This window comes from Lissotriton vulgaris, chromosome 1_1, assembly GCF_964263255.1.
Source record: "Lissotriton vulgaris chromosome 1_1, aLisVul1.2, whole genome shotgun sequence".
Lineage (NCBI taxonomy): Eukaryota > Metazoa > Chordata > Amphibia > Caudata > Salamandridae > Lissotriton > Lissotriton vulgaris.
This window is the reverse complement of record NC_141685.1, coordinates 1,112,931,651-1,112,951,792: the sequence shown is the minus strand read 5'-3', so window position 1 is coordinate 1,112,951,792 and position 20,142 is coordinate 1,112,931,651. Positions and strand designations below refer to the sequence as shown.

Here is a 20,142-nt window from a genome sequence, read left to right as displayed (position 1 = left end):
ACTCAGACATAAATGGAAAGGCATAGCCATACGCACACACAGACACACGCTAAAACAAAATGCCTGACATGCAGAAATAGAAGAGAAATGAAATAAGCTAGAATGTTTAACAAAGCAAATGCCTTACGACCAAAAGGCTCTAATACTCCTCAAGAATACTAAGTATAGAAGAAACATTCAGAGCTGTCATAAAAACGCAAATCATGGGATCTCTCTGGTGGCCACATGCATAATATTTAATTCTACGAACAATAATACACTAAAAAATAAATAAAGACAGACTGATCATAACGCTTACCTGTTTAGAAAATGGGGATACCGTTCGAGACAATGGCTCGCAGGGCCAAAGTATGAGAGAAAAAAAGATCAAATACCTGGAGGGAACACCCTGGTAATCACTCTGGCAATACACTGGGGCGAACCGTCTTTAAGCACAATACAAGGATATTTCCTCCATAGTCCCAGCAGATGTTATTTTAATAGAGGATGTGGTCTAACGGCCAGAGCGGCCGACTTTGGAGCCGGGAAACCAGATCGCCGTCTCGGCGTCGGCTTAATAGCATGTGATTCTGGGCAAATCACTTAATCTCCCGGTGCTTACCACAATTAAATGTGTCCTTGTGTAATGTAACTGGTGCTCATGTGAAGCTCTCCAATACCTTCGGGTCGAGTTCGCGCTTTATAGAAAGTGCAAAATAATCCCAAAAACATTTTGTTTGTCTTATAAAGACTGCTTCCTTTCGTGGTTTTGCCTTTTCTCTGTGCTGTAAACAGCTGGTGCTTCAAAACGCAGGTACACAGTTGAACAACATTTAATATGTCGATCTTTCAGTGGTGCCCGTTAGCCGTGTCTGGGATCGAACTAGATATTTGCAACCCACATCAGATTCTTTTTTTTACTCAAATATCGATCTTTTTTTTTGCGCCCCCATCCTGCCTATCGCTGCTCGTCTCTTTGCATAAGGTTTGGTGGAGCCAGTTTACAAATTCATGATACTTTCTAAGTTATGTTTGAATCTGTGATTATTTTAATGTTCCCGTAGTGAATGTCATTTATTGCTGGGGGCTCAGTCCGAGTAAAGACGTGAAGAAGCAGTGAAGACTTTTACTTTAGCCACTAAAAATGTGTAAGGTCCATCCTTAGATGCCAAGCCCATAAAAATGTCACGCAGAAATGGAAACAACAAGTTATTGTACTCTTATTTATATACAGATATAAACCGCGGACGAGCTCTGTCTTTCTCTTCTTGGTATGGAACCATGGCTCCTGTGGTCCAATACAGACTGCGGGCAGAAGAATATAAATACAATCAGGGCACAAGCCCTAAACAAGCAGTAAAGTAAGGGTGACGTGCCGGATCACACAGGGAGCAGAGGGAGGGAGCGTTACAGAGAGCTGCTGCAGACTGTGCAAAGCACAAACAAAGAGAAACACGGCGAAAGGATGCACCTCCAGTGCCAAGAAATTGAGTAAGACGGAGTCTCTCTGCAGTGCACTGTTTATAGTGGCATGATCCTTGTAATAACTGCAGCTGATATGAAACAAACCTAGTGAGGGGGGCACTGAACAGTGTGTGTGACACTAAGCCGGCCGGGTCTCCTTGACCCCCCAATATCGTCCAGTAGTCCAGGACACTCTTGCAACCCTTGCAGCGGCATTGAAGGGTGGGGGAGCGAGGTGACGGCAATGCTGTGTTCCAAACGTTGCCACCAGTAGATGGCTCTGCCTGCAAAGTTTCACACAAAGCATAAAGTCACAGAAAAGGATTAAGGAAGAAAAGGACAGAGAAGTGACTTTCAAAAGTTTATTATGGAATGCAGATTAGTTGTTGCGTTTGGCGCCGGGACCGGAGGTCTGTGCATATAATTGAAGGGAGGCAAAAAGAGGAAACATAAATCAATAACAAGACGGAGGGCATTGCTGTGAGGAGGGGGGAGGAGAAATGCAACACGGCCGCAGCAGGGGGCGGAGCGGGGAGAGCGGCGATGAGGGAGAGACACGGCCTGGTGGCCGTGAATAGTGTGAAGCAGCAGGGGCCTTTGAAGTGAAGCTAAACTTCACTTCAAAGGTGTGGGAGGAGTGCAGCTGAGACAGAGCGCACGCTGGGGGAAGCTTGAGCGGGAAGAGCTGCTGGGGAACAGATGGCTGGCGAATTGATTCTGTGCACACGCATTTTAGGTCAATGCGCTTGCGCATTGACTTTTAAGCGCACGGGCACAGCATCAAATCGCCAGTTTAGTTAAACCTCTGTTTAAGCCCCTATAGTCTCGCTCCGCTCAATGCGCATGCGCATTGAGAGGCGAGACCTAAAGAAATGGAAGGGGCACCAGGTCCAAGAAAAAAGGATAAATAGAGAACATCACAAGGCTCAGACTTAAACCACTTCTGTTTGAGAAAAGAAGCCTGTAAATGTGGATACACTGAATTTCCTATGCTATTTAAAAGAACTATAGGCAAGAGATATGCTGTACAAGATACCTGCTGACTCAATTATCTCCACCCTGAGTAAGCATGATTCAGCACAATAATGCATTATTCTACATGTCATCACTATATGGTATAGACAACCATATAAGTAACATAATGAACTGTCATGATATTGGCTATTAGCGGTTAATTCATCATTATTGATCTGTTAATCTTGATCCCTTTAAATGTGAACTACTCTGCTATGTACCACAACTGATCTGTTCCTTTATTTTGAGTAGTGCTCTGTTACCCTTATTAGAGGGTCATGAGTACGCTGTACAAAAACAAATTTTAAAAAGTCCTTTGAGAACTTTCAAGGGTTTAGAAGAGGAGACTCAATCAGTTTGACCAATTATCCCTTAATTTCAGATCCTTTTGGAGGAAGACCAGTATACAATTTACCTTATTTTTGTATTTTTTTTTTAACCATTCACCAAATAGCTTGTTTAGCACCAACAAACAATCAAATGAACAGGTTAGAAGGCTAAAAACTAACAACAAGAGTAAGCATGGGTGTTGGGGCGGGAATGTCCCCTGCATGTTGTACATGTGTGGGCATCATATGAAACTAGTCTTGACTTTTTTTTGCACTGCAATCACGTTAATCTAGCATGTGCACTGGGGCTTAGACATGTCCATGGTAAGATGAGGTCAAGAACCTGTTCTATGACCTGAAGGGACGCACAAAGTGTGCACTTATAGCAGGTATTGGAACTACTGCCCATGTCCTGGGTTGGTCACATAAATCGGTGGCAGTAGCCACTGCGCCTTTGACGAGGCCGGGTCACCCCTCCTGCTTCCCACGCCTGCCGCTGTCTCCTGCTGCATTGTAGAGCGACCCAGCCGCCGCCGGACCGCCCGGATCACCCCTCCTGCTGCCCACGCCTCCTACCGGGTAGAGCGACCCAGCTGCCGCTGGGCCGCCCGGATCACCCCTCCTGCTGCCACGCTTGCTACCTGGTAGAGCGACCCAGCCGCCTGCCGTCCAGAGTTCCCGCCGCTGCCTCCCTGCCCACCACCAGCCCATTCGCCGCCCCGCTCCCGCCACCCAGCTGACCCGCCCTCCCGGCTCCTTACTTAGGACGCCCCCAGAGCGACCGCGCAGCGGACGCACGCAGCGGGAGCGCGCAGCGGGAGCACCGATTGAGCGCCGAAGGTGCGCCAAAGGTAAGCCCGTCTGCGCCCGTCCGCACCTGGACCGCACCCAGCGCCAGGACCCCTGTCCCCCGCAGACAGCAGCCCACCCGCCAGACCTACAACTCCACCGAACTCAACGCACTCAACACCGGACGAATCCCGGGATGCTACCGAGCCACCCCGAGACGCACCCACGGACCCTTCAGCTGCCACTCCTGCAAGTACACCTGCAACCGGACCTACACTACACCAGTACCCACCAAGCCGAACACCAGCAGCAACCACCTGAAGTGCATCCTGCTCAACACCCGCTCCGTCCACAGACACGCCGTCTAACTCTGGAACCTCCTCGACACCACATCTCCAGACGTTGCCTTCCTCACGGAAACCTGGATGAACGCCTCCTCAGCGCCCGACATCGCCATCGCCATCCCGGAGGGCTACAAGATCACCCGGAGGGACCGCGCCAACCAGACGGGAGGAGCCATCACCATCTTCCACAGGAACACCATCCGCATCACAACCAAAACCGACGACACCCTCACCACCGCCGAAAACCTGCACTTCCAGATCCACACCGACCCCAAGACCACCCTCAGAGGCACCCTCATCTACAGACCCCCGGGACCACACACACAATTCAGCGAAGACATCGCCGACTTCATCAGCCCGCACGCCCTCCCCTCCGCTGACTACATCCTCCTTGGGGACCTCAACTTCCACCTGGAGAACAACAACGACCGCAACACCACCACCCTGCTGGACAACCTCGTGAACCTCGGTCTCAAGCAGCTGGTGACCACCGCCACCCACTACGCCGGACACACACTCGACCCCGTCTTCTCATCCAGCAAGGACATCGTCTTCAGCCACGCCACCGGACTCCACTGGACGGACCACAGCTGCATCCACTTCAGCTTCAGAAAATCCACGACCCACCACCACCAGCAACAGGTTGCACGTAGAAGCTGGAACAAGATCACAGCCGACCAGCTCGCCGCATCCCTGAGCCAGCACCCTCCCACCAGCTCTGCAAACCCTAGCCAGGCCGCCGTCAACCTCACGAAGTGGATCAACTACTGCGCAGACGACCTCGCCCCACTGAGGACCCCGCCTAACAGACCCGGCAGTAAGAAAGCCCCATGGTTCACCGACGAACTCAAGAGCTCCAAGAAGAACTGCCGAGCCCTCGAGAGAGCCTGGCGAAGAGACCCAACACCGGACAACATGACCACCCTCAAGCTCGCCACCCGAAAACACCATCAACTGATCCATGCCTCCAAGAAAACCGCATTCAAGGAACGACTGGACAACAACGCACACAACAGCAAGGAACTCTTCAACATCGTGAAAGAGCTCTCCAACCCCAACGCCAGAAACAACGACATCACCCCATCTCAAGACCTCTGCAACTCCCTCGCCTCCTACTTCCACAACAAGATCGCTGACATACACAACAGCTTCAGCACACAACCAACGCTCCCCACGACCGCACCAACGCCCCCTACCACTACCCTCCGCGCCTGGACCCCGATCAGCACCGAAGACACCATCCGCACGATGAACTCCATCCACTCCGGATCTCCTACCGCTTCCTGCCCTCACCACGTCTTCAACAAGGCCGACGCTGTCATCACACCCCATCTGCGGGACATCATCAACACCTCCTTCGACACCGCTACCTTCCCGGAGAGCTGGAAGCACGCCGAACTCAGCGCTCTACTGAAGAAACCAACAGCGGACCTCACCGAACTCAAAAACTACCGCCCCATCTCGCTCCTCCAGTTTCCAGCCAAAGTCATCGAAAAGACCGTCAACAAGCAGCTGGCCGCCTTCCTCGAGACGAATGGATCCCTCGACCTCTCACAGTCTGGCTTCCGGGCCAACCACAGCACCGAGACCGCCCTCATCGCAGCCACCGATGACATCCGAGCTCTGCTCGACAACGGAGAAACAGCGGCCCTCATCCTCCTAGACCTCTCCGGGCATTCAACACTGTCTGCCACCGCACCCTAGTGCAGCGCCTCAGCAACGTTGGAAGGCACTGGAGTGGATCATCTCCTTCCTCGCTGGAAGGACACAGAGAGTCCGCCTACCCCCGTTCAGATCAGAGGCCACCGAAGTCATCTGCGGCGTTCCTCAGGGCTCCTCGCTCAGCCCCACCCTCTTCAATGTCTCCATGAGCCCCCTTGCGACCATCGCACGCCAACCCAACCTCAACATCATCTCCTACGCCGACGACACACAGCTGATCCTCTCCCTCACCAACGACCCCGCCACCGCCAGAGCCAACCTACACGAAGGGATGACAGACCTTGCTGAGTGGATGATGACCAGCCGCCTGAAACTGAACTCAGACAAGACGGAAGTTCTCATCCTGGGCTCCTCGCCCTCCGCCTGGGACGACTCCTGGTGGCCCCTGCCCTGGGCACCGCACCCAAACCGACATACCACGCACGCAACCTGGGCTTCATCCTGGACTCCTCCCTCTCCATGACCAGACAAGTCAACGCCGTCTCCTCGTCTTGCTTCAATATCCTGCGCATGCTACGTAAGATCTTCCGGTGGATCCCCACCGAGACCAGGAAGACGGTCACCCAGGCCCTCGTCACCAGCCGACTGGACTACGGCAACGCCCTCTACGCCGGAACCACCGCCAAGCTCCAGAAGAGACTCCAGTGGATCCAGAACGCCTCAGCGAGACTCATCCTCGACATCCCCCGACACAGCCACATCTCCGGACACCTGAGAGACCTGCACTGGCTCCCGATCAACAAGAGAATCACCTTCCGGGTTCTCACCCACGCACACAAAGCCCTACACAACCAAGGCCCGAGATACCTCAACAGCCGCCTCAACTTCTACACTCCCACACGCCAGCTTCGATCGACCAGCCACGCCCTCGCCGCCATCCCCCGCATCCGAAGAGCCACAACAGGAGGAAGGTCCTTCTCCTACCTGGCCGCCAAGACTTGGAACTCCCTCCCGACCCACCTCCGCCTGACCCAAGACCACCTCGCCTTCAGGAAGCAGCTCAAGACCTGGCTGTTCGAGCAGTAGCGGACCACCCCTCCCCGAGCGCCTTGAGACCCTCCGGGTGAGTAATGCGCTATATAAATGTTTTTGATTGATTGATTGATAGCTTATCATGGGAAACATTAGTTTTAAACAAGCCCTTTCCTATGCCTGTCTGTTGTCTGATTGTTGAGTTCTGAGCTCTTGCCCGCCTTACTAACTGCCAGAGAAGCCTTTGACTGCTCATCCTTACTACCCTGAGAGTCAAGTGTGGAAAAAGCATACCTGGTCCAGTTTGCAGAGCCACAGTAAGATGGACCCCAGAACGCCAGTGACAAACACACCCAACTACTATGATTGTGACCCACTAGCTCCTCTCTGCCCTGAGCCCTCTGAAAGGAGCCTGACACCAGGTGAAGTCACAAACTAACTAGGGTATTCTAGATATTCCAAAATACGGCATCAATTCAAGAAATTCCTGTAACAACTAAAGCAAAACTGAACATCGCCTCTAAAAAAATAAAGTGACAGGAATAACCTGTGGCAAATACTAAAACAGAAAAAGGAATTAAAAAAATAAAATGGAAATACTGTGATGACGTGAAAATTAATTTGCATCTGAAAGACAGTAAAATGTGAAGTAAAGAAAATACATGCAAATTTCAAACCAATGGGTTTGAGGAAAAAATCTGGAAAAGCATGTAGGCTACAACTGAACAGCCAATGGCATTGCATGCACTAATGCACAGATGAGAGAAAATTGTCACCTAATCCTGCCAGACCTTTTGCGCGTCCTCTGCATCCTCCTCTTCATCATCGTCGTGGTCATCCTGCTTTGCTAGCTTCATGGCAGATTCAAGAACCCCTGCAATGCTCTGATCTCCAGCAGGATGCTCCATGCCCTGCAATGGGGGGAAACCTGAGGGGAAAAAATCAATGAGTGGCCATTTTTACCACTATTAGATATCATACCAAAAACCAATATAAACGCTTAAGCAAAACATTCAATTAAACTCCTCTTCTAAAAGAAATTGCGGAGGTCCTCATTCCAAATATTCACCTAGAAGTCTCCTCCCGAACACCATCTGCAGGACTGTTACCAAAACTCAACAGGGCTCCTCACAAGCAGCCACTACAACTAGCACCCCACCCATATGAGTATAGTCCATACCCAAAACATTTGACTGAAGTCTCTAACCCCAACATCTAACTCAATACCTCAATTCAAATGCCAACTGGAGAGCTCATAGCAAATTTAAACAAAACTAAAAAAAACACCTGATCGCAGGCCTTAATGAACACAGCCAAACAACAGGAGGTTCCATGACACACAACAAAGTTATGAAATACATTAATTCAGTTGTCTAATAAGAATATGCCATCATTCCAATTCAACCAATAGAAAGCCTCATCCAAAGAACCTAATGGAAAACCTAGTCGCAAATTACCTCGTTGTGGGGGACAGCATCTCATTACAACCTCTAACCAGTAAGAAATCTCTCTACTCCCGCCTAAGCAATGGGAGTAGGAACTAGGGACCATATGGATAAACACATGTTACCACAAACACAGAATGGGTAAAACCCTCCGATACACCTGACCCTAAATGCAGACAAAGTACAAATTGCATCCCTCATCTTGCAAAGCCAGTCAATGGGAATGCCAGTCATCACAATCAACAAATTGCAATTTATTCAGTCACAACCTACCTATGGGAAGCATTGCGATATACAACTAACCAACTTTAATCTTATTCCATAAACTGAAGGGAAATCTCCATTTATATATACAGGCAGCTAATTGGGAATCCAAACAATATGAAAATAATTTGAGATTCATATCCACATGAAAACAACTACTTGAAATCCTTGTCACATACAAGAACCAATAGGAATCCAAACTACATATAATGATTTGGAAACCTCATTACATAGATGAAACTAACATAACCCCTAACCAAATACTAAAACCACTTCAAATCTTGGTCATATACATATAAACAATGGAAATTCTCATCATATACATCCTAAAGGAAAACTAGAAAAATCAATGGATGTGTAGCTGGAATGCCAGTAACCAAAGACAAATTTCAATCCAGAACAGGCGTTGGCAAAGCCAACAGTTCTCACCTATGTGAGAGTTATATGGCTTTGTCAAAGTTGTTTTTGCCATAATGTACAGCAGCGTGGCTGTTGTGCAGCATGACTGTAAGATTTTTTTTAAACTGGTATGATGTAGTCAGCCCCGGCCACATCATATCTCTCTTTTTTACTTTCAGTCATGCTGCACAGCACAAATTGACAAAGCTAAATACCTCTTGTGTAGGCAAGCCCAACTACTTTGTCAGTGTTGTTTTTCGTACTGGGATGGGAGGGGGCAAGCATCAACTTGGGAGGTTGGCAGTGGGCAATCAGAAATACAAGGCAGGAGGAAGGGAGTGGGTAAGAAGCAATGCGGGACTATCGGGCGGCCAACTAACAACTCAGGAGTGGTCAAACAATTACAAAGGACATATCAGGGCACCACAGCTCAAAGCAAAAAAGATTTTTATTAAACGATATAATGAGGCAGGAGGTGGCAAGGTACACAAAGAAAAGTGGGAGGAGGGCAGGAGGGGGCAAGCACCTCAACAAATAAGACAGCAGAAGGAGGCAAGCAGCACAATGGGCAGCAGGAGGATGGGGGGGCAAGTAATACAAAAGACAGCGGGACGGGGCAAACAACACAGCAGACAGCGGGTTATGTGGTGGGCAGCACTATAGACACGAAAATATGGCACAAGGTTGCTTCTCAATACTTTGGAAGTTATGATAGCAGCCTTACCGGTTGGAGTCACAACCTGGCAAATTTTACCAATATTTAGGTGTAGTAAGCAGTTACTTGGTTTTAAAAGAATGCAGTATTCTAGGGGGTGACAAAGAAGATCATCAAATACCAAAAAAGAGATTTCAAACCCACGTTCAACTTGCTTTATAAAAAACTATGCTATGCAGCAATTCTCCTCTAGGTGGCACTTAGAATTCATATCTAAGGCACATGTTCCTGCACAGAAATTCAAAAAGATTCATTAACTTGTTTCATAATGTTGGCTTGAATAAAAAATAAAAAAAACAGTGAAAGGAACAAAATCTACATTCCAAACACAACGTAACATTGCTTTTATGTGAAAGACATTACTGTGCATCAGAATTTTACAAACTGACTATTAGTGCTAACTTAAATAAAGCTTGCAGGAAAACACACATACTGACACAAGGCACAGCAGGGGTTGTAAGGAACTGTTATGTTCACATTAAAAATTAAAGTTTTATAACAATCGATAGAAGCAAAAAAAGTGATTACCCTTTGTGACATATCACAAAAAGTTCACATCTTGATAGAAAGGGCTGGCCTCAATAAGAAGTACATGCGTCAGGGCATGGCCTGCAGCCGTTTAATATGGCCGCAGCCTAGAAGAGCTCCGAGGTAGGTGTAGATTCCTTCAACGATCCGCATATCATCCGACCTTGAAGGCAGCCGAGGAGAGCGGAGCCAGCTGGGCATCGATTGAGCTGCTTTTCAGGCGTGGGAGGCCACCAGTACGCCGGAGGGACCGTGCGAAGAAGCACGGCCTACACGCGTGGCTGCAGCCGGGGACTGGCCTGCTCCTTGAGCCCGGCGGAAGTACACGGCGGCTGGATAGGCCGGCTCATTGAGTAAAGTCGTCGGCGGCGAGTGGGGGCCGGTCGGCTCTGTCGGGCGCCGACCACCTATCATCCCGGCCCCCACCCCTTGCTCTGGCACCGGAGAGCTGAGGGACGCCCCCAGTGCCGGCTCCTGCCCGACATAGACATCGGCGCGCCCCAAGGCGAACACAGGAGGGGCGGTTAATGATACAATCGGGACCAGAGGTGAATCTGCTCCCGCCTGGAGGTGCACGGGGCTCAACCTCGGTCAGAAACTGCTGGAGGGAGGAGCGGACCGTGAGGGAGAAGCAGCGTTGTCAGCTTCTGTGAAGGGAAGAGCCCGGAGAGCCCAGCAGGGGTCTGGGCCTCCATGAAAAAAACGTCTTGGTACATGCTCCGCTCCAGGGACCAAAGCGCTAGACCCCATGGCCTCGTGGTGGGGTCCTTCCTTCTAAAGTTGCACATTTTCCACACAGCCCCTGGAGGGTGCCTTTAAGCCTGGGGCAGCACTGAGCAACTACCGGCAGGATTAAATTGAAGAGCGATGGCCCCAGGGAAATCCTGTTGATCCTGCTCCCAGCGCCCGTATCTAACATGATACTATGAACGCTGTTCCCTTGACTGCAGCCTCATCTACACACATCCCAGCTGATTACGGATCCTGAGAAGTGGAAAGGGGTCCCTCGGCCTAACGGGATGCTCCTGGAAAAAACGCTCAGCTTGGCCGTGCGGGCATTACTGGTCCGGTGCCTTAGTGCCTATCAGCTTGTGGCGGGTGGGAAAACCGTCAGGCAGCGCGTGGAGTGAGATCCCGCGGCAGGCAGTGGCGACTACCAACCGGCGCCAGGTTCAACCGATAAGAATGGGGGGCAGAGGCCCACGAACAATCTCCCAGGGCAAACTGGACAAATATGCGTATGCCACAGACTTTCCTTCCCTGCCGGACCACAAAGAAATGCCGGACAAGGCCCTGGAAGGAGAAGGGGCAAGTAAAGTGACGCTAGGTGACATTATGGCTGCGCTAACTAATGTTCAGTCGACGGTGGGCACCATTTCTACAGATGTGTCCTTCCTAAGGGCAGATTTTCAAAAGATGACCGCAAGGGTCGCAGAGGTGGAACAAGTTACAAAAACCCTGTCTAACGACACTGCCACACTACTTAAAAAAGTCAACCATTTAGAAGCTGAAAATAGAACGATGGCGGCGTAGCTGGATGACCTGGAAGGGTGCTCTCGCAGCAATAACGTTAGAATCACAGGCATTCCCAAAAGTGAAGAGGGTCCGGCCATGGACCTGTATGTCGAGGATATCATAAAGACTAGACTCCAGCCCAGGGGTCTCTCCACCTTCTTCTCAGTGGAAAGGGCACACAGGGTACCGGGTGGTAAGCTTAGGCCTGGGGCACCTCCCTGACCCGGATTTTTAATTCCCGCGACAGGGATGAGATATTACAGACAGTAAAGAGTGGCCCCGCCGATTCGCATTCAAAACTCAGTGGTATTCTTTTTTCTGGACTACACAGCGGCGGTTTCTAAAGGTCCCAGGAGCTTCCTTGAGGTTAAAATAGAACTTCGGCATAGAGAATTACCTTACTTCATGCTATTTCCTGCGAAGTTGTGAGTGGTAGCGGATGGAAAGACCTAGATATTTGACACGCCGAAGGAGGCCCATTACTGGTTCGAGGGGTGGCGGCGAGTGGAGGGGTCCAGGCGGTCGGAGTGACGCCAGCAACAGCGGAGGGTGGAAGAAGACACCAAAGATCACAGAAAGGAGCAAGAGAATGACAGCACGCAGCGGTCAGAGGCTAAAGAATGAAGACAAAGCCATGGCACGAATGGACTTCACCGAACTTTAATGGCACACCTGAGGTTCGCCCGCAAAAGAGTAACGGACACGTCGGCAGTTGGTAACTGGCTTACATGGCCATCTCCCCCTAACTGGGGTTCTGCGGCAGTGGGACTTACTGAGAAGCCGCGGCGAGACTCTGCTGATATTTGGTCTTCAAGGAGGGGGTAGACTACAGTACTCCACAGACTATTCACCCCCCTACATGCAAGTACTGTTAAATGGGATTGGCTATTGACCACTCTGCAAGGTTGGGGTGGCGGGTAGTTCTAAGTCCGTCTAGCATTGAGGCAGGGAGGGGGGTGGAGGGAGTCAGATTGTTTTTATGGTTATGTTCTTTCTTGTTTATAAACAGCAAAAAGGCACTCATGAATGACATTTTTCCAGACGTTGGTCGGAAATTGCATTGCTCGCATACCTCTGTGATGCACTCTATATACTCTGACAGTCATGGCAGCAAAAGACCCACAGACATCTGACTGGCAACAATTCCCCGGCGCGCGGGTGGCTCCCCTGTCCTTGATTACGTGGAACGTACACAGCTTGGGTGACAAAATTAAGAGGGGTTTGGTCCCGTGGTGTCTAAAACGATGTTCCCCGACGGTGGCCCTACTACAGGAGAAGAATCTCACTGGTACCACTTGCAGAGCGCTGGACAGGTGGGGGTTTAAGATGGTAGCCCACTCGGAGTTTTCCTTGGGATCGAGAGGAGTGGGTATCTTAGTTCGAAAGCAGTCGCCGCTCATCTATACTACTATTATAAAGAGAGAACTCAACCCTTTTGGCAAGGTAAACTCGGGAACCACAGCGCCAATCCAAACACCCGATACATCGTTTTAATTGGCAGGGAATGTAGATGGACATAGGCTATATAAAATTTAAAAAAATACGTTATTTAAAATATTTACTTTAAAAAAAAAAGTAGTCCCTTGGAAGTAGCGCCGGCCGGCCGCGACGTGCGTGCTGACATCAGGAGCCAGGGAGCTGCTGCTGCTTCCTCCTCCTTCTCCTCTCGCCCTGGCCGGGCCACGCTCCCCCGCCTCCCTCTGGACAGGGCTCCGGCTCCTCACACTTCCATTTCAGGCCCGAGGCCGGCGGTGACAAGTTCCTCAGCCAGAGCCTCCCTAACACGCAGACACTTCCCCACACACCGTGTCTCCAGCGATGGTCACTGCGTCTGTCTCTGCTCTCACACAGTGCTCCGCTGTCCCACGGAGGCGCTGTGTCTCTGATCACCGGTTGTGTCTTCCTTATGCAGGCAGCGCATCTGTCTGGAGTGCACCGAAACGTTAGGAGGAAACCGGGAGAATGCAGTGGTGCTGTAAAGACTGAATAAAGCAAACCTTCACCTGTATTGGGCCTCTGTTTGTTGTTATAAATATAATGAGCTGCTCCATGCTCATTTTTTAGAGGCTGCCCTGAAGGGACGGGGGCTCCGGTAACTGGAGATGCTGTGTGTCGTAATTTACGAGGAGCATGACCCACGAACACACCCAGCCTACTTAGGAGATGCCAAAGGGTGAAATCAACTGCGTGCGTTTGGAAGGAATTAAAAAATTGATTATTTCATTCTTTGATCGTGCTGGTGAAATGGAGTTTTAAACAGACTTAAAAAAAAAACGAAGCAATGTGCTACGAGGAATACTCACCTGGCTGCCCCGGATGTACTATTCCACACCAACAACAGTGCACCACTTCAAAGGTATGAACTTAAAGGGTCGATATTTACTAAAATTAGAACTTTCTGTTTGCATATTAACAACATGAGTGGTGCACTTTGGGAGTTGTAATATTTACATGCAGCCACGTGACTCTACAAACTTTAAAAGCACCACAGGAGCACAATGGGGCCTTGAACGTCATGTCTCCCACCTGTGAGCAAGGCCAGGAGGCCGAAACGTTAGGAGGAAACCGGGAGAATGCAGTGGTGCTGTAAAGACTGAATAAAGCAGGAGCGGTGAGCGGAGGATGAGGTAGGTGAAATACAAAAGCTACAGGCGGGCAGGAGCGGTGAGCGTAAGTGAAATACAGGCGGGGAGGAGCGGGGAAGCATAGGTGAAATACAGGCGGGGAGGAGCGGTGAGCATAGGTGAAATACAGGCGAGGAGGAGCGGTGAGCGTAGGTGAAATACAGGCGTGGAGGAGCGGTGAGCGTAGGTGAAATACAGGCAGGGAGGAGCGGTGAGCGTAGGTGAAATACAGGCGGGGAGGAGCGGTGAGCTTAGGTGAAATACAGGCGGGGAGGAGCGGTGAGCATTAAATGAAGCAAAAGAGGTAGCAAACGGTGCATTACAAAAGTGAGTGCATTACAAGAGTGAGAATTGTGAGCCAACAAATACAAGAGGTAGCAAGTGACGTGTGCAGGTTACAAAAGCGTACAAAGGAAACATAGAGGTATAATACTGCAATATATGGAGGAAGGCTCCGGGGGACCCACGGACAACGTTGGGGAGGGCGGGGGCCCTGAAGCCTGTTTGCTCCCGGAGAACGTCGGGACGGGCTGCTAGTACTAATATAATAAAGAGAGAGCCCAAACCTTTGAGGCGGGTAATCTCAGGAATCACAGAACCAATCACAACACCCAATACAGCGTTGGAAAGGGCAGTTGCAGCAGAAGGACATAGGCTATGCAGACGCCCACCATATACATTTAAAAGGTAAAAGAACCGTGCCAGCAAAGTAGTCCCTTGTGGGCGTGTCTGCGTTGTGCTGTGGGCGTGTGCTGGGGGCTTGACAAATGCTGGGGGCGTGTGGTACGTTCCGCCCTTCATGCCAAGTCTCATATCGTGTGCTAATCCCACCCTGCTCCCTTTAAATACACCTGCACCCCATTATCATAACCCACCCTTACTCCTTAAAATACCCCAACACCCTTAAACACTAACCCATCTTAACCCTATAAATATACCCTGTACGCCAAAACCCAAACCTATCCCTAAACCCTAAAAATACCCCTGTACCCCAAAACCCAAACCTATCCCTGAACCATATAAATACCCCTGTACCTCAAAACCCAAACCTACCCCTGAACCTTAAAAATACCCCTGTACCCCAAAACCCAAACCTAGCCCTGAACCCTAAAAATACCACTGTACCCCAAAACCCAAACCTACCCTTGAATCCTAAAATACCCCTGTACCCCAAAACCCAAACCTAGCCCTGAACCCTTAAAATACCCCTGTACCCCAAAACCCAAACCTACCCCAGAACCCTTAAAATACCCCTGTACCCCAAAACCCAAACCTACCCCTGAACCCTAAAAATATCCCTGTACCCCAAAACCCAAACCTAGCCCTGAACCCTAAAAATAACCCTGTACCCCAGAACCCAAACCTTCCCCTGAACCCTAAAATACCCATGTACCCCAAAACACAAACCTAGCCCTGAACCCTAAAAATAACCCTGTACCCCAAAACCCAAACCTAGCCCTGAACCCTAAAAATACCCAAACACCCCAAAACATATACCTCAGTTCCCCAAACCATATACCCCTATACCCATACTTACCTTATCCAAACATAAAAAAAAACATTCTTTTACCATTCATGCATTTACAACGAATTTCGTTGTAAATGTATGCGTGGTAAAAGCATATAAAATGTAATGCCATGCGTTATAATGGTATTGCGGAGTCATGGTACTTTCGTAATGAAAGTATGCGGAGTCTTGGTATGCGGAAAGAAAGTTGCGGAATAATGGGTGTTTACCCTCCCTCGGTAAGTACATTGGTGGCACGGCAGCCAACATCTCCAGCAACATACTCATCTTTTTTCACCACCCATTTGAAAAATGCACAGGTCTCTCTCATTGATGGCCAGCACCGACATACATTTTTAGACACACCTCCCGCCACAAGTTCTAGAATTGCGAACTTTACAGCTGGGGAGCTACGTTCGATTCTCGGCATCAGCTCAACATCCTGTGATTCCAGACAAATCGCTTTGTCTTCCCGTGCCTACCACAAATGAATGTGTTCTTCTGTAATGTAAATTGTGCTCATGCCATGTTGTCGAGTTCGCGCTATATAAGATTACAAGGAAAAATAAAGTAGGGAAACTCGAGTTCACACACTACTGAACGCGCACTCTTAAGTGCATCAGCAGTGCACTGTGAATCGGAGCGTTTCACAGGCCTGTCACAGATAAGAAATGCTATCAAAACGAAATCCTACAAAACAATATACTACTGTCCGGCAGCAATTCATACCCGGACAACGTCGGGACGGGCTGTTAGTAATACATAAAACGAAGACAGACGCAGGCGGCCGCTTCGCGAATCTCGTTGGTCAATGAGAAGGGCGCCCTATTAATATAGTGTCAGTCTACATTCCTCCAGCCCTGCATGCCGCCACATTCCCAGCCCTTAGTGACTTTCTCCTTGATCTCCCGGAGGGGGAACTGCTGATTGGGGGAGATTTTAATGATACAGTGGGCGGGACCCTGGACCGACACCCTGCCAGGACACAGGCCATGGGTGTGTCTCGGCTGGGGAGCTTTCTGGACACGCTAGGGCTCACTGACGTATGGCGGCATCGCCATCCCACCGCACGACAATTTACCTTTCATTCTGGGGTTCATAATAGTTTATCTAGAATAGACTACTTTCTTGCATCCCCGGATAGTTTGAGAAATGTGGACAAGATTGAGATCAGATCCAGAGGCATTTCTGACAATTCTCCAGTGCTCTTATCGAACACATACTACCACAGCTGGCGGCCGCGAATATATTCCATATTTCCTGGATACTTGCGGGTTCCCAAAGATCATAAAAGCTATGGTCACTACAACACAACACTATTTCCAGGAAAACATTCCGTCGGTCCAAACTCCGACCACTCTGTGGGAGACCTACAAATTCGTTATTAGGGGGCAGGCCATTGCTTCCATTGCAGGTCATAAGCATGAAAAGCAGCAGTAACTCAATACTATTGAATTAGAACTACATAGTGTCGATGCCCAACATACCCACGACCCAACTCCGGCCACGGCCCAATGCTTGCACCTTAAACAACAAGAGCATTGGGAGTATCTGAGGGAGGCGACTAAATTGCGAATATCAGCCACACGACATAAGATATATGAAACCGGCGATAAGGCCGGGAAACTTCTGGCATGGCTTGATAAAAGGGAGAAAGAGGAAAAGTGGATAACACAGCTCAGAACGGGGGACGATCAGGTAGTAACTGACCCGCGAGCAATAGTACACACGTTAGCGCGACACTTCCAACAAGTCTACACGTCACTATCAGACATGACCATAGAAGAGGCGCTGACCTATATAAAAGATATTGCTATGCCCAAGCTTGCCCCAATGGTGGCCCGCACAATGGAGGCCGACCTTACAATGGATGAGCTACAGGTAGCGATTGGCTCGCTGCAAACTGGGAAGGCGTTAGGGCCTAATGGCATACCCATAGAACTTTATAAAAAAATGGCAGGGACAATAGCCCCGCACCTGTTAAGTATGTACTGTGACAGTCTGCGCATAGGCGAGCTCCCACCGGATCAGCACCTAGCCACTGTAGTGACGATCCCAAAGCCGGGAAATCCCCTGGAGGAATGTACCTCATACCGCCCCATATCCTTAATTAACGCAGTGGCTAAAATCCTTGCGAAACTCCTTGCGAACAGAATGATCCCACACCTTTCAACCCTGATACATCCGGATCAGTCCGGTTTCATGCCAAGCAGAAACACAGCATTGAACGTGAGGCGTCTGCATGGAGTGATGGCCCGTATACCATATCTTCGGGAACCAGCCGTTCTCCTCTCCTTAGACGCCCGATTGGCATTCGATATGGTTGAGTGGCCCTTCTTGTTTGCCCTGCTAACTCACCTTGGCTTTGGCCCGAAGTTCTGCGCCTGGATACGTCTCTTATATACAAAGCCACTGACGCATGTGAAGGCTAATCGACAAATATCCCAAGACTTTCCATTGACTCTGGACACACGCCAAGGCTGCCCGCTATCGCCGCTTCTCTTTGCCCTAGTGCTGGAGCCGTTTGCAGCGTGGATTAGATGGGAGCCCATGATCCAGGGACTTAGATGGACGGAAGGGTGGGAAGACCGCATCTCGTTGTATGCGGATGATGTCCTATTATACATGGCCTCCCCCAGAGGATCCATTTTAGTGCTCCGAAATATATGTGAACTTTTTGGTAGGGCGTCAGGATACACCATAAACTGGTCCAAGTCGATCTTATATGTACTTCATGGCCCGCCTCCTAAACTTCCAAAGGACTGTCCACTACAGATCACGGGAGACACGTTTAAATATTTGGGCCTCTATATTACGGCAGACTCGGATAAATTTGTTAAAAAGAAATCTCATACCTCCCCTAGAACTTTTACAAAGGGATGTGACACACTGGGGAGCACTGACACTTCTGGGAAGGGCAGCGCTTTTAAAATGATGGTGCTCCCTCGATTCCTGTACGCATTGGAAAATACCCCATTCCCAGTGCCACCAAGCTATTTCGAAAAGATAGCGGGTCAGGTTTCCGGGCTGTTATGGGGGAATAAACCAGCACGCATAGCACAGAGCAAACTGGTAAAAGGGTGGTACGACGGCGGAATAGCACTCCCAAACATACAATTATACTACTGGGCGGCCCAGCTAAAGGTCGTCAATCAGTAGATACATGCCCCACAGATGGACCCCGCATTCAGGGCAGGCAGGTATGGACTGGGGGTGGAAGGCATGATGTCTGCACTTTACAATAAGAGGCAAACTCCAGCTATTCTCGGACCCACAAAGGAGACGGTCAGCATATGGCACGAGGCGCAAACTAAATTAGGCTGGAGGAGAGTTATAACCCAACTCACTCCTCTATGGGATACACAACGATTGGGTGGTTTTAGGAACTATAAGGGATTCGCTCAGTGGGGCGCAATTGGTATATCTATAGTGGGTGACATGTGGCACAAGGGGGAGGTAATTACATTCGAGCATCTTCAAGCATAGTATGAACTAGCGCACTCAGAAATATTTAGATACATGCAGATAAAACATGCGCTGCAGGCGGCCATACCATCCAGTACTGAGGTTTCAGAGGCCATCCCACTGGAGAACAGACTGCTATCGGACTGCATGTATAAGCAGGCCACTTCTCCCACCTACCGAAAATTAGTCAACAATTTCCCTGACCCACATGTGGCACTCAGGGAAAAGTGGTCCCAGGAAGTAGGTGATTTTGAAGATTCCAAATGGCAGGAGGCGCTGGCTTCCCCGCAGGAGGTGGGTATACCCTCCAGATTCAAATTAGTGCAGCCAAAATTCTACATAGAACCTACTATACGAGACTCACACTTTATAAAATAGAAACAACATCGCACCCATACTGCCTGAGGCGATGCGGGGAGGAGGGTACATTCTATCATATTGTGTGGCAGTGCCCGAAGATCATGAAGTACTGGGTAAAGGTGATGAGGACTATATCGCAAACGACAGAGGTGTCTTTAGTACCAGAACCCAAGAGATGCTTGTTAAATGTGTGGGAGCTAAATGATCTTACTCGCCCAGCACTGGTCGGGCCACACTGGGGATAGTAGTCGCAAAGCGCAACATCGCATAAAAATGGGGGACGGAAGAGACACCAACACTTGCAGCATGGTGCAAAGATATGGACGCAGATATGGTGGCCGAGAAGGCAGTGTTTGTCAATCGAGGCTGTCCTCAAATGTGGGGCAGAGTTTGGGTGGAATGGAATAAATTCAGGGGTTACATCTGTGAGCCACTAAGGTGCGGGCGGAGGAGGAGTCAGATGGCGAAAATGACGGGGAGTCACAAATTTAATGGATGGAATATTGTCTTTGGTTATGATGTGTGGACTATTGCTATGCAAATTGTCATGAAATTGTGGATGTCTGGATATAATGATTATACGTTCTGTATGATTAACTTGTGCCTTGATTATACTTCTTATAATAAAAAGATTTCTTTTTAAAAGAAGTACATGCGTCGCTGCACAGCCATGTTTCTCATAAATGTAGATTTACGGTGATAGGAAA

The 20,142-nt window shown here is 49.4% G+C and overlaps 1 protein-coding gene across 2 annotated transcripts in view; it reads right to left on the bottom strand.

Moving 5' to 3' along the window:
- CC2D1A (coiled-coil and C2 domain containing 1A) overlaps positions 1-20,142 on the bottom strand; it is a 205,185-nt gene that overhangs the window by 161,320 nt on the left and 23,723 nt on the right. For both annotated transcript variants that reach the window (XM_086963634.1, XM_086963638.1), the window contains exon 12: positions 7,405-7,541. In XM_086963634.1, coding sequence (XP_086819760.1) covers positions 7,405-7,541 — 137 coding nt within the window. The remainder of the gene's footprint in view (positions 1-7,404; positions 7,542-20,142) is intronic.